General features: G+C 44.3%; 1 protein-coding gene across 1 annotated transcript in view; it reads left to right on the forward strand.

Moving 5' to 3' along the window:
• Positions 1–15,540, forward strand: part of itpk1b (inositol-tetrakisphosphate 1-kinase b) — a 32,486-nt gene continuing 16,946 nt past the window's right edge. Inside the window, exons 1-4 of the mRNA XM_008283645.1 lie at positions 1–215; positions 1,016–1,166; positions 5,954–5,978; positions 13,692–13,817. Of these exons, the coding sequence (XP_008281867.1) occupies positions 1,072–1,166; positions 5,954–5,978; positions 13,692–13,817 (246 nt within the window). The 5' untranslated portion in view covers positions 1–215; positions 1,016–1,071. The remainder of the gene's footprint in view (positions 216–1,015; positions 1,167–5,953; positions 5,979–13,691; positions 13,818–15,540) is intronic.

Genomic DNA, 15,540 nt, shown 5'->3' on the forward strand with positions numbered 1-15,540 from the left:
CTCCTGGATCCTGGGTGTGTGCAGTCAGTTGAGCTCAGAGACTGACAGAGAAAACACCAGGAACATCTCAACGTGAGTCCAGCTGTGCCTGTCATCTGTCACCGTGTTCGTTAGTCCTTCTCCAGCGGACGGACTGAGAATGGGAAACTACCCGAGCTAGTTTCTGAAGAGGACACGAATCCAAGAGGGGGGAACTGTGCTAAAAAAACTACCAGGTTAGTTAGCTCCCCATAGCCTCTCGCTGCCAAGCTTTATTCGCAACTAGTTAAGTCAGTCGCCTCATCCTTTAGCTAACTAGTGGCCGCTAGCACCTGTAGTTGACTCGTTTCACGCGTGGAAGTGGCGTGGATCTGTTCGAGCCATTTAGCGGTTGTCAGCCTTGTTAGCAAGCTAGCTTTTCCTAATTGCATGCCATCGGTTAGCTATGCAGATTGTCACTACACAGCTAGCCGGCTAACGTTAGCAGCTGAGGTTAGCTAAAGGAGGTCAGTGTGTGGGGTTCGCTGATGCTGAACCACATTTACTGTGATATTGTGTCAGCACCACAAACCACTTTGATTACGCACTATTTTGTAGGGATGCATTGTTGCTTTATGCTACATTTCATAGCTTCAACCTGCTCAGTATTTTTTGTGTAGCTCCTATGCATACCAGGGTGAACAGTTTATATCTGTATTTATTACCTGTTTATGAAGCCACTCACTTTGTTTTACATGCATGGCTCTTTTATGATAGTCTAAATGAGATGTGCATCTTTAACCTGACATAGTTCCTGTCTTGTAGTGGTTTTGGGAGGAATTCATTCCACCTTGTAAACCTTGTGTGTACAATTAGAATGACAATAAAGTTTTCCTCGACTTTGCTTTGGAAACTGGATCACTCTAGCTGCAGGTTAAGGTTCAAGAGGCAGGCTGGAAGAAAACTGCCACTCCTGCCTCTTTCACACCACATGTCATTGAACGAGTGGTGGTAAACTTGTGTCGTGACGCCAACATCATCTTCTTGTTCCCTCCAGGTTGAGCCTTCAGTCGCACCATTTCCCTCCAGAGAAGGAACAGGAGCACGGTGGAGATGCAGACGTTCCTGAAAGGCCGGAGAGTCGGCTACTGGCTCAGCGAGAAGAAGATGAAGAAGCTGAATTTCCAGGCCTTCGCTGATTTGTGCAGGTATGTGGTATCAGTATGTTGTGTGGCAAAGTGACTGTAGGACGCCCAACAGAAACATCCACACTGTACGCCCACATCATTAACAATTTATGCTGCAGTGAATAAAGAGTGGCATTGACAGACAGTAAACTTCCTCTTAAGGACTCGGGGACAAAAGGGACTGATCATCACCTCTTCTACTCTTACAGGGAATACCCCATTTGCACTCTTCACTTAAACTTTCACTTTCATACTTACAGTCTGAATCAGCGACTTTCCCCGATCATGTCTGTTCAGTGTTTTAGCCTCCCCCCCTGCTACTCTGCTTCTCTTCTCTCTGCAGCCATTTCTTTTTCCAAATAGTACAAATAAATGCCCCGCGGAAAGGTGGCACAAGTCGGTTTTGTTTGTTATGTCTCGACTCGTGCTTGTTGAGACACGGTGCATGAAGGGAATGTGTGGAGGTAGGACAATGATCGTGGCCAAAGGTGCTTGTGTAACAGGACAAGCAGCTAAAACAAGTAGTATGATTTTGTCAATTGTCCTGGAGCTTGGAAATTTACCACACAGTCAGCGTGTGGACTGACAAAGTAAATCTAGAGCATAACATATGTTCCTAACCTGTGACACTATCTGTTATCGCTTGTGGTTGTGCGATATCACTGAGATTAGTCTTGGAGTCAGTCGTTTGTCTCTACTTGTGATGTTGACATTTTATTTATCTACAGAAAATAGACCTGTCTGTCCCAGTGCATAGTCATAACAATGTGTTTTTTTTGCACCCAGCCTTGGGATAAGCAACTGTCCGAATGTTACACGCATATTATCTTGTTATAGATTATCCACGTCTGGCAGAGTAAATGTTATATAAGCCGCTGTAAAGACGGGCCTGTGTTTTCTTAGCACGCCTAAATTCGTGGGATGAAGTGAACTCTCCCTCACTGATTTACAATGGCTGCGAGACGGTATATTGGACCGAGGAAGGGTTTCAGGGTATGGCAGCAGCCTTATCATCTCTCATTGCAACATTGCATTGCGGTTCACCTGCGAACACGAGCGTTTAAAAAATGACAGAGAAAATGGAGGAAACATTTCAGAGTCTCCACTTGTTTGATTTAGCAGGAATGCGCCTCAGTAGCTCAGGTATGTTGACGGTGTTTGAAGGATTTTCACCTTTTCCAACACGCTTGTTGCTTCACAAAGCGACCTGATTGAGCCAGCGCAGATTATCACACTGTAATCCACAAAACATTTTTAATCTCCTCATAAACCTCCAAGCAACACCCCCCCCACCACCACCGCCTCGTCCCTCCCCTGCCTGCATCCTGCTCACCCCCCTTCGTCCCTCGGAGCCGGGCTGAGGCCTGTTTAGCATGAAGGGTGGGGACCTGGTGTTTGTGACAGAAGATCAGAAAGATCAAGTCACATCAATAGCCTTTAACAACAGAAACAAATGACACATTTGAATGACAAAGAGCCACAAAGTGAGCGTAGGTGTATCGTGTATGCGATCACCGCATGACTGCTTTTTTTAACTCGCCGTCAAGTTCTCCTTTTCTCTATATATTTCCCCGGTCATATATAGCATGTTAGAAATCAAAAGTCATCGTCAGGAGGAAGGAAATTGTAGAACTTAGATAGTCTTCCAATGTTTGGCTCCAGTATGTATGTTGCCCCCCTGAGGAGTCATGCTGTTGTCTGTTAGTGAAGCCTCAAGCCATGTTTCATGTTAAAATCATTCAATCACTCTTTGAATTTCATTGCATTCACTACAGTATTTACTTCTCGGATAGATACGTGTAGGTTTTAGAATTGTTTGGCTTTATTGTCTGAGCTGAACCGTGTCAGCATTATATTCAAACAGGTTCATTTCCCCTGCCATCATGTGGCACGCAGCTGCCATTGTGAGTGTGTCTTTGAGGAGCGTGTCCTGTCTCGTGCAGCTGGACTTAAGGGGTTCCTGCTGGTCGGAGTCACTTGGTTTTCTGTCGGTCTCACATAAGCTTGCGCAGCAGTTCGGAGGCTTCTCGACGATTCACGTATTCCTGATTTGGAAAAAAAAACAAAAAACGCGATGCCCTTGAGAACAGCCAGCCACAGCGTCATAGGATAATATGAAAATACTGTCACCCCGTCCTGTCGAGGCGAGGCCACCGCGTGCTACGACAAGCCTAATGAGATCACACTGAGCAATGCCACATGTGTGCTCGCATGCAGTAATAGGAAGACTGAGATTATTTAAAAACCTGCGACAAGCATCACTCTAAAAGCTTTAGCATGTAAAAATTGCATTGGATTCATTTTTATTATCTGGTTCACCTACTTTTTTTATATCTGGTCAATGTTATCCAACACTAAATGCTCCATCAATTAATTGTGTTTTGAAATAATCGCTATAGTTACTCGGAACGATCCCGAGCCACTCCTTAAATAATTGTTCCCTGTTGTGCTCTCCTGCTATCGTTCTGCTTTATCAGTAGGTCGGTGCAATCTCAAATACACCCAGTCGTAAACTACAGGTTAGATACCGCTGGAGACATCGATGGTCAAGTCAAGTCAAATAGTCTTTATTGCCAAGTCAGCCACAGACAGAGTACACAGCGGGACAAAACTCTCCAGGACCATGCAAACAGACAAAAATTTGGTGCAAAGAACCACATATGGTGCAACTCCACCAAACAGTGAGCAACAGATCGATCAAACAGCAGACACGTGGCGATAACTTTATGTTCAGTGACTATTTCTGTGCGTGTATTTATAAATACACAAATTAAGGTGTGTGGCTATAATTCTATCGCTTCATAATAGATGGAGGAAGATGCTTATTATGCGTGTGTGTGTGTAAAACAGGCTAGTTCGTGTCACGGTTAAAGCAGATTACAACTTTTTAAAGTTTAGAAAATGTTAAATCTTTAATGTAGCCCTTTGAGATTTCGTTGAATTAAAAAGTGCATTACAAATAAAATTTATTATTATTAAAAAGGAAATAACATTTGTTTCTCACATGCACCACCTTTACTTGTACTCAGTGCCCATAAATACTGAAATTCAGTGTTCGGATTTATGAATGTATATATAATTTATGTGCTATGGATGCATGATGATATCGGCATCATCATCTGTCTACCGATAAAGGCAGAAAATTCCTGTCTTTTTAAAAACATTTACAAATCAATGCAGGTTTTAAATGAAAGTAAAAGTAATTTTCATATTTTGCCCATTCTGAAAAATGCATTTTATGTCTGCTGAGCCACCGTGATGAGAGCTGGCACAACAATATGCTAATTCAGCTGCAGGACAATCGGCCAGAACGAGTTGGAGAACGTTCTCATGTCGTGCATCCCCGCTGTGTGCCGGTATGAAATGGTGCAATAGAAAAGTCTCTTGTTTTTCAGCGCACCTCCGTGTTCTTGTGTGTCAAAGCGATTCATAAAGTTCTGGCTCTGGCCTGCTTCTCTGGTTCGGTCTTCTTCCTTCATCCTTTTCTCTCTGCTGGCTCTGTAACAATGTGGGAGAGCAGACGATCTCCATATCTGAGATGGGACGAAACTAAAGGCCCCATTCACTTCACATGAAACGCGGCAGCTGCAGTATTAAATATCCACGTTGTTGTGAAGCGGTGAATGGCTGCACTGCTGTTACCATGGGGCTGTAACCTCAAAAACAACTGGGCTGCTCGGCCTGAGTTAGTGGTATTGCTAGACAGGTTTTGTTCTCATTGTAAATTCAGCCCAACTAGGAGCTGGTTGTTTTGGCCATTCAAGGTTTTTTTTTTTACTGAATTCTTTTGGCTAACTTGTGGAATCGAGCTAGAGAGAGGACTCTTTCCATCAGGATTGTGTAAACGCCGTCTCCTCCGCGCTCTGTTTGGGCATTTGTTTTTCCCCTCAGTGGAAAGGTTGGGACCACTGTAAACCCAGCAGGTTTAAACATGCGAGAGGCCGTCTCTGTGCCTCAGAAAAAAAAGAAACTCTCAAATGGAGAAGTCCTTGCATGCTCACATTTATGCACAAATCGTCAGTTGCTCTAACGCTGCTGTGTGCCGTCAGAGATGAGGAGGAGAGGAGATGTGTCCAGACAAGAGTGGAGGTCTGAACCACACTCCCGTCTGGGTCGGCCGTTACGAAATGACTGATTTCAGCTAAAATAATACCGTTTCTGTTTCTGTTGCTGGGAAGTTTTCTCCAAACTCTGCAGGGGGATATCAGTCATAATGATCATACTTTCCCATGCTGCTATCAGACAAATTTACTTTAATTTTAAGATAATCTTTCATTCATTTTCGACGTCTAGATGCAGACGGGCTGATATGTGAGACGCTCACACATCCTGCTATTGACGTAGTGAAACAGTTGATGGCTTTCTGTTTATTACCTCATATGGAGAGGAAGTGTTGTGATGTTAATTTACATAATGAGTTAAAGGAACCTTCCTAATATAAAGGAAGAAATCTCATGAGGGGAAAAAAAAGGGTTTTCCAGAGTTTAGTTGTCATAATATGAAACCAAAAACTAAATGTAGTGAATGAGAGGGTGCTCTTCTGTCACTTTTGCTTCGTATCGCATAGCTTTCTGTTGTTTTTTTTTCCTTTACAGCCTTTCAGTTTCTTCAAATCTTCTCTTCATCTCAATCTCTGAGCCTGTAGATGAACCAGAAAGAAAGACAGCACAGACCTCTTGCAGAACCTGACGTACATTTACATTATCATCTTCTGCCCCTTTGATGCATTGCAATGCCTGTTAATAATGCTGGTGAATATTCAGTTTATTTCCAATGAAATAAAGACTCTTTCTTTTCTTCTTTTTCAGGAAAAGAGGGATCGAAGTTGTTCAGGTAAGCAGGCTACGTGCTTCTGTCTCATGTCTTGTTTTATATTTATATTTGCTTCTTTGAAATCAAACCCACTTCCATTTTTCATACTTCCAGTGTGAACTCTGGTGAGTTTCTAACCTCCTACATACGTGATGCGGTTGCTTCACAGTCTTGCTATTTTCTGTCTGTAAGTGTCATCAGTCACAGTGTACCAGAGCGGCCCGTGTTCATTGTTAAGCCGTGATACAACTCATTCCGACGCGATATTTCGACACCTGACCTCGACTCTGTTAATGCGGTTATATGTCAGAAGCATCTCCTTGGAGCGGTTACTCATTTAGTGAGAGGGTTGAAACATTCAGGAGCTCCTCGGTCGTCGTCATCCACACCAACAGCAATATTTTTTATAAGATAAAATTGCCTAAACATTTGGAGCTCTTTACAGGTTGCTAAATGCAGTCACTGTAACGTGCCAAAAGAAACAGTGGTCTGTCGTTGGTAATTGCTGAGCTGTAGTCAGGGTGCTGAGTTACACTCTGGTTAATACAGGCCCTGGGGAGGTAAAGGCTGCTGCCATTAATGGATATTGCACAGTGTATACCACACTGAGTAAGTAAACACTGCACATACAGAAGCACAGTAACTAAGTCCTGGGAGCTCAGTGCAGAAAAGTATCTGTCAGTACGAGCGCTGTCTGCAATTGAGGAGGAAATTATCCTGCCTTTTCTCAGTCTCTTACGCTGTGTTCTTTCCTTTCTTCTTGGTGGACCTGTTTTTTTTCCCTTCACTTCGGGGGTTATTTTTTTCCTCTCTCCTTGTGCTGAAGTTATCAGCACACCCAGAAAGGCTCTTGTCCTGGGAATAGTCCCAAAGTAAGCAGGGCTTTGTGTCCCACTATGCATTCAGCCTGTCCTGGGGGACCTCGCAGACCCTCGGCTCCCAGTTCCCGGGGGCTCGGAGCAGCGCTGCGGCCTTCCCCGTTTCTCTTTTTCCACGACTACCTGTTGTCCACGGAATTTTGTCCTCCTACGAATCAGCATAAACTCTTTATTTTTAGCTGGGCTGTCGCCGCCAATCGAGACAGCTCAGTTTACTCACACACCCAGAGGTGTTTCGAGTCCACACCAGTGAATCGGCTGCCTGAGATGCACCCAGTGCCAGTCAGCGCCCGGGCTGTCACGGCCACATCAGACGCAAAGATAATGGGAGCCATTGTCGTGCTTTCGCCTTGTCGTACAAGTCTTTGTACAAAGATGTCTTCTCCGATTGCACTACTTGAATTCTGAGCCGCCCCTAGACCTTCCTCGAGACTGCTCAGTGACACGATTTCTAATGCCCGATGACGTATTTGAAGCCCCGTTGTTATACATGTTCGTCTCTATGCGTTCTGCTTGAATTAATGTCACGCTGTCGGTGTATTTTAAGCATAATCTTTCTGCCAAAGCTTTGAGATAAAGAAGCAAGCAAATAAAATAATCATAACAAAAAAGTGTGATGTCGGGTCAGAGACGGCGATAACAAGAGCGATGTGGAGAGATGGAAGCATCAGGAGGTCATGGAAAGGCTGCTGGAGGTTGTGGTACATTATACAGAAAATGTTTAGAGATAAGGCCGTGTTTATGTTTTATTAATTTGGGTTGTTTTAAGCTGTAAGGACGGACGGGAGTGGAGCTGTTATGTGGATACTGAGTCCATTTAACCTTCTCCAGAAGGTCGAAGTGGAATATAGCTGGAGATTTATCTCTTTGAGCCAGTTTAATCACCTAACCTTGTCCCGGTGGTCTAGTCTGCGGGCTAGCTGACCCTGGTGATAGCAACCCAACCCTGGATATCCAAGGATAAGTGAACGCTTCTGGCCAAATAAACCATTAATTCATGTTGTTTACGGCCTTTTAACGAGATGATTCACGGAGTTGTTGTGTGTTGGAGCCGCACATTCGCTGGAACGGAGCAGAAACCATCAACTGATTAGTCAATGAGCAGAACATTTATCTGTAAATGTTTTGATAATCAAAGTTTCAGATGAATTTCAAAGTTGGTTTTAGCTGCTCAGTTATAAACAGATTAAGTGATGATGTAAATAATTGTTTGTTTCAGACACACAATCTACTAAAACAAAAAGAAACTGAAGCGACATGCGTATAATTGACGCTGCAGTCGAACATGTGGTATATATGGTATTTGTCACAGGAGGGTAATCCTTCAGGGAGTTGGCAATGGTTATGGCGTCACCCTGTGTGAACAGATCTTTGCTAAATCCGGCAGCCCCAGGGACTTAATTTTATATTTCCATTTCTAGTGTGGGAAAAACATCCACATGTATACGACCCCTCAGGACTCACGCAACTCACAAAGAAGATTCTTTTGTTTGACTTCTGTGATGGCTCCTTTAGGCCTTGCTTGGTTTGGTTTTCTTGCTTTAAGCAGCTCATTACACTCACCGACTTTTCACCCTTCCATCCTCCACACGGTTTTGCAGCCCGTCGATACTGACCCCTCAGCCCTGAGCTCATGGGAGCCGTCCTCCCAGCGCTCCGTACATTAGCTTGTCTGGATCACAGATCTGATGAGATTAACTCACCAGGCTCGTTCTTTAGGAAAAACTCATCCCAGCAGACGGTCATTGTTTCAGTCGGCTGTCATAAGAAAGTTGTTGTTTTTATTGTATGGTGAGTGCTTCACAATTTAATTTCCAGCATACCAATATATCTCCCCCACATACTGAGTTTGTGGAAGCTGACGAACAAAAGATTGTGAAGAGAAGGTCTTTATTGATCCTCCAGTGCACCGTGACCTGAGGATGGCTCGTTCATAACCATTATTGGTAATTAGCATCTAGTAGCATAAAAAATCTGTAATGCACAGAAAGCTTCATCTGAGATTTGCAAATCATTACTTCATCCATTTTATCCTTTTTTAAAGCATTACTTGTGATTATATTGACTAGTTTACAGCTTGAAGGATTGCGTGGGCGAGCAGAGCAGGATGTCAGGGTGGGGATGGTGATGAATGACATCTTCCACAGTCTGACTAAGATGGACTGTACAGTAACTCCATTACCTCATTAAAAACCTTCAGCCCTTCTCAATAGTCTTGTTATGTAGGGTTATTCCTCCATCAGGCTTACAACTACTATGACAGCATTCTTTTTGTTCCTGCATGACTCATGTCCACCTGTTAAGAGGAGTGTTCTAAAAATATTCTCAAACTACCTGCGGAGCCAGTTTAGCCACTGATACTAAATAATGGTTAACCTTTACTGAGAGTATTCATGTTGGTCCTGAGCTAAAATGTTGTTGCCTCACAAGGTTTTTGTTGCACAACACAGTCAGCAGAGAGAGAAGTCTTATTACTCAGTGGACTCAGGGATGCTGAGGAGTCGGCCATTAGCCTAATGAGCTCCCAGTTTGACCCTCCATATGGTTTTTTGGCTGGGGATTCGCCTTCAGGTTGGTTCCCTCCCATGTTTAGTTTTGTTTTTCACGTGAGGTGTGGCCAGCAGCCACAGTTTGTCTCGACACATATGCTTCTTTTACACGCTGGGGTGTCAGTTGCCACACGGCGTACAGAATAAATCATTCATCACATGTCTGTCTGCGCTCCGCACGCTGTCTCTCTGGGCTAGCCTGACAACAAAGCAGGATCCAGGTGAGATTAGGGGCAGCGAGAAAGAGGCATCGAACAGATAAAACAGATGCTTAGACAAATAAATGATCCAAAAAATCCTTCATACAGTTTGTGTTCAGTGCACCTGTTGAAAAGTGAAGTGCCCCGTGATGTCTGTCCTCACTGTGAGCTCAGAGTCTCCATTGTTGGTTTCCCTTGGGGTTGAGCTTGGCCACACAGAAAAGCTACATCAAAGCTGAAAATATTTTGGCCCCGGCCTCCCCTCTCCCACCAGGATCCGTCGTGTTTTCTATGCTGTCCGTCACTACCACGGCCCGCTGCTAGCTCTCGGTCCCAGAGGGACTTGCAAAGACGTCAGCTGACATTTCTGCTTTTAGCATTTAGCAGGACATCAGCGACTACACCGCTGGGTTTTGGGACGAGCTCTGCAGCAGGGTCATTCTGTCTGCGCACAGGGAGACCAGAGTTTCATCCTCTGCGATGTGTCTTTGCCAGTGGGTGTTGACCCCCACGATGCAGAGTCCTGTTTTTGTGGAGAGGCCAGACTGTGGATGGGCCCTCTGTGTTGTGTAAGCAAGAGATTAAAAGCAGTGCCTCAGCGGAGTACGGACAATTTCCCGTCCAGCAGGCCCTGTCACACCGACACTGCTAGCTAGACAGAAAACAGAAGTACGTCATGCTGCTGCTGCTGCTGCTGCTGCTGCTGTCATCACTGCTGCTCACGGCAGCTCGCGTTAAAGCCCCAGAAGTAGTTTGTCCACAGGTGACAACACATTTTATGATTATGACTTGGTAACACAGTGCTGCTGAGGCCCCGGCTCCATGCTCGTGTGTTTTATGCTTCTGCCATATGCTTCTTGTATGTGTCTGTCAGCCATATGTTTCCTGCTTAACCTGCTGGATCAGTCAGACACCGGGACACTAAAACCTGTTTTTGAACCTGGGTTTTGTTTTTTTTCTTAGATCTAATTAATTGTTGTAAAATATCCAAAGAATAGCCACTTGTTCTTCTGTTAGCATTACTGTATATCACATCCTGAAAGTGGATGTTGAGTATCCCTGATTATCTGATATCGTTGTATCCAAAATGCTATAAATACCCAGTAGCTTCTGCTGCTAAAGGACTTTAAAGTAAAAGATTTTGGAGATACCTATAGTATATACAACCTGATCATATAAATCTGAGATTTTGTGACACAGTAAGATATCAACTCTAACATTTCTTGGGCAATTCTGAGAACATTTTTGCTGGATGCTAAATAACAATTTCTCAACTTTATACCCTTTTCCCCCACTAGAATTGTTTTTATCCTGATATATATCAACATAGTAAAATAAAACAATACCAGTATGTTTTTTTAGCTGTGTTCCCAACCCTCCAAAACACTATTTCATGCACCGACAGTAAATCTGAAAATGCAGCCGATGTATCAGCAAACCTTCAACAGTCACAGACTATGATTCAGCTTCACTGCTTTGTGTACATTTTTGCAGCCGGTGCTGGTGTGTTGCTCTGAGCTGAAGGGCGTGTTCCTACAGGCAGGAGGAATGGAGTGTGCCGGAGAATGAGATCCAGCAGCATTAAGATGGGCAGAGAAAGAAATGCCATGTTGATGTAGTATAATGAGCTCTTAGGGGAATGCAGTCTGGCTTGAGCGCTGCCGTTCCTTTACATGTTGAAGTAGTGGCGTCGGACCGTATGCTGAGCCGTATAGCTGCTCGACAATGAAACAAACTCTCATATTTCACGCCAGACGGAGATGAGAACATTTACTCGCTGTCAAAACAAACGCGTTGACTCGAGTCGGGGCTGCAGCTGAGTGTGCTGCCCTGTGCGACGTGCAGATCAACTGATATTTAACAGATTTCTTGTGCAGCCGACTTTCCAAGGTTAAACCAAGGGCTCTCTAATTAGTCATCCATCCGTCGCACCTCACAATGATTAACCAGGAAACGCTGGCTGTAACTGCGACCAACCCTAAACCAACTGAAACTCTGTACAGTTTTACGGTTCTCGCCATCGATCTCGACCTACACCTGTGTGACTAAGGTGTATCTGCTCTCGGTTTGTCTGGACAGCACAAAGGACAAAGCCAGCCTCGGGGTTGTTTGTACAGGTGTTGCTGAATTGTCAGTTGTGATCAGGTGATGCCCATTTACTGATTAGCCAATGAGTTAATGCACGGCGGTGTTACGCAACGGCAGCACCGCATCCAATGCAGACTGCTCTTTTTGACACTGCCTTCTCAGTACGATGTCCATATGCTTGCTGTTGTTGTGCAGATCCTTAAGCTCATATTGTCATTTTACACATTCAAGGAGTGATAGCGCGTAAAATTATTTGTCACAGCGTTCGTCTTTGTTTAATGAGATGCACTAAGACTGCCAGGAAATACGTTGTCGAGGGTCTAGGCATAGATTTCTGTTGATGAGTGATTATTTAGTCTTCTTTATCCGTCTCTCTCACAACCCTATCTCTGAAATTCAAAGCAACCCCTGTTACAAGCTAACAAAAAGAAACCCCCACAGCCACAGCACCAAGCTCTAACTTTTCCAAGTTTAAAAGTTGTCTCTCGCCACAGATTTAACTCAACTTCCTTTGTCATAACAATCACGACGCACACTAAGCCAGAATAGAGGCCCCTTGTGAACCGGATTCATCAACAGAGGACTCGACATTGGTTGCTAAAGCCCGGCGTCTCGCCTCTCCGTCCTCTTGTGATGCCGCTGCCTCTGTGTGTGCGTGTGCATGCTAATGCCGACCCGCATAAGTCTTATCAAACTCGGAGCGCTGGTTTGACTACTTGTGAACCACTTGGCCAGCGCAGACCGTCCTTCGGCCCTGTTAAACTTCAAACGACTGCTAATTTGGCTTTTTCTCAGAGGCTGTCGAATATGTTCAGAGAGACTTGAGGTCTGGCCAGAGGGGGAGTGCGTGTAGCTCATAGTAAAAAAAAAAAAAAGATGACACCAGAAAATAAATCCTGATGGTGTAATTCAAAACAAATACAACATGAACTGTGGTTGCACTAAAGTTTCGGCTGTAAATAAAGAGGAAGGAGATGATGTGGAAGCTGCCCTGATGCACGTTTATAACCAAAAAAAGCAGAAAAGAAAATGTTCGTTACCAACAGCTGATCTATGAGGTGGGAGGGAGTGATCACTCTTTACTATCTATAGTTTGGGAGTACGAGTAAGGAGGACAATGGCAGATTGATGACTTCCCAAAACTAGTTAGCATTTGCTTCAAAAAATACTTAATCATGCATCGTTTTAGAAACAAGCAGTGAGAAATACAAACGTATGTATGTTAGGACACAATGAAACCCATTTGAGATGCGGTTTACTTTGTCGACTGTAGATTTTCTATATGGACCAAGTTGTTTTGAATAACAGGGCAGTGAAGTGCAGCCATTATTCTGACTCATACATATGGTAATTGCAGGCTTCAGTTCATCCTAGAATTCATTACCAGTACTGCCTCCCTCCTACCTGGGCTGCCTGGTCAGTGAACCGCTGTATGTTTAAGCACATCTATACTGATGCAGGCCAATGCATATGATAAACTTGACTTTTGCCTTTCCTTAGAGTGCAAACAAGAGGAGAGTGCTGTGAATAAACAGCAAGATAAACAGAAACAGTGTGCCCAAAGGTCAAGCATAAAACAGACCTTATTGAGACCCTATGGCGTAGTGAACCACTTTGACTTTGAGGGAATTAATGAGACTGTGGAAAATTGTGATTTGACAGATTTTATGTAACTGCTCGCTCCACTGTTCCTCGCCGTCCTCAGCCGGAGAGAAGAGGCAACCATGACATTTGAAACAAAGGCACACTGGTCTGAATGAATGCTACTGACCAGGAATTCTATTTATACGGAGGATTTGCACTTTAATATCGCACTGATGAATCATTACAGTTTTCTCAAAACAGTGAGTCACTGGGTTTCATTACGAACACCTCCTAGCAGTTCTGGAAACAAAACAAAACATTTCTGTTGATGATTTCTGACGTGTATCCATTTCAAAACGTGGCAAATGAATACACGATTGTAGGACGTCTCTGTTGCACCGCGACCTCTGACCCGCGCTGTTCTTCTCCACTCAGCTGGACCTCAGCCAACCTTTGGAGGACCAGGGTCCCCTGGACGTCATCATCCACAAACTGACTGACCTCATCCTGGAGGCTGACCAGAATGATTCACAGGCTGTGCTGCTGGTGCAGAGAGTACAGGTATGCATCGCTCTGACACCCCTCATGTCCCACAAATATTCACAAATACATCCATCCATCCTCCACACCTTAATCCTCACTAGGATCATGGGGGGCTGGAGTCTATCCCAGCTGACTCAGGGTGAAGGCAGGTTCACCTGGACAGGTAACCAGTCTATCACAGGGCTACACTTAGAGACAGACAACCAAGCACACTCACATTCACACCTGCAGACAATTTAGAATCACCAATTAACCTCAGCATGTTTCTGGACTGTGGGAGGAAGCCGGAGAACCCGGAGAGAACCCACGCTGCACGGGGGGAACATGCAAACTCCACGCAGAAAGATCCCGGGTGTCCTCACCGGGATGCAAACCGGCGACCTTCTAGCTGTGAGGCAACGGTGCTACCCACTGAGCCACCTTGCAGCCCTAGCCCAGAACAGACCTACCTAATACTGGCTCTGAAGAGGACTTTTATAGGCCTCTGTGGCCACCTGTGCCACCTTGCAGCCCTGTAGTACAGGATATGCACCAGAATTTATTATCTCTCCAGATTAGTTTACAACTCACTTTATAGCGACCTCAGCAGTTGTTGTGTACTGACCTACATGTGGTTGTTGTCAAGCATTCAGCGTCTGCTCTGTTTTGTAATGTCGTTTATTACTTGAATAGACAGGTCCTCATTTAAATAACAACTGCATTATTCATCCATCCATCGTGATTGCACGGCTGCAGCTGTTATTGTGGTGTAGAAAATTGTCTGCTTAGCTTTTTGTGGCGTAACGTGATTCTAAAAATATTTTAACACAAAAGTTCAAAGGCTACCCAGCCCCGATCTTCATCTTCATACATCGTCAGCACATTCACTATATATGGAAGACTTCCTGACCCTCTTCAGACCCAGTTTCGTAGAGCTCTGATTGGTTTTGTCTGCAGCACAACAGCCCAGCTAGAGTCAATAAACATTGATGCGTGACAGAGTTTTACATTTACAGTTGTAAACGGCCCAGTTTAAGGAATCAGATAGTGTGTCAAGCAATCAGACAGAGGCCACAGGAACATAAAGGCATCAACAGCTATATCTGAGCACGTGGTGACTCATAAAGCCTAATTGCTGTCACCGAAAGTTCTTCAAGAGTTTTCTGGTTCTTCCTGAAGTGAGAAAAATCTCACATGGACAGCAGATCACAGTTCCAAATGTGGCACTGTGAACACACTTTAGAAAACTGGTGTTCTTCTGTGTCTGTGTATTCATTAATCTGGCAGCGCTGCAGATGGTGTGAAAATTAATTTTATTCCACCATCTCCGACTTGCTCTCTCTTTCTCTCTCTCTCTCTCTCTGAATGACTCAGAGGAGGCTGTAATCGTGATCAGCGTCACGCAATTCTGTCAACATGTTCCTGACTGCTCAATTAGGAAGGACAAACAGGATGTCAGAGTGGAGCAATCACTTAAACTGCAAAACCTGGTCAATATTAACACATGGCTTCATTCGGTACTCTTATGGTACTTTCTGGGCCGATTTCAAACACGTGCACATGCAAACATGAATTTTGCAAAACACAACATTACAAAGAATTTGCTCCAAACAACCGAGAACCCTTTGATGGTGCTCGTGTAGGACTTTCCCCTGTAAGGAGGCACAAAATGCAAATGTTCAATTTTTTATTAAGTGGTTGGTGTAAAATAGCACCACGCATATCTGGCTGTGGGTGTAATGTGCCTCAGTATCGTGGGTTA

Source organism: Stegastes partitus, unplaced genomic scaffold (genome assembly GCF_000690725.1).
Source record: "Stegastes partitus isolate 25-593 unplaced genomic scaffold, Stegastes_partitus-1.0.2 Scaffold8, whole genome shotgun sequence".
Taxonomy (NCBI): domain Eukaryota; kingdom Metazoa; phylum Chordata; class Actinopteri; family Pomacentridae; genus Stegastes; species Stegastes partitus.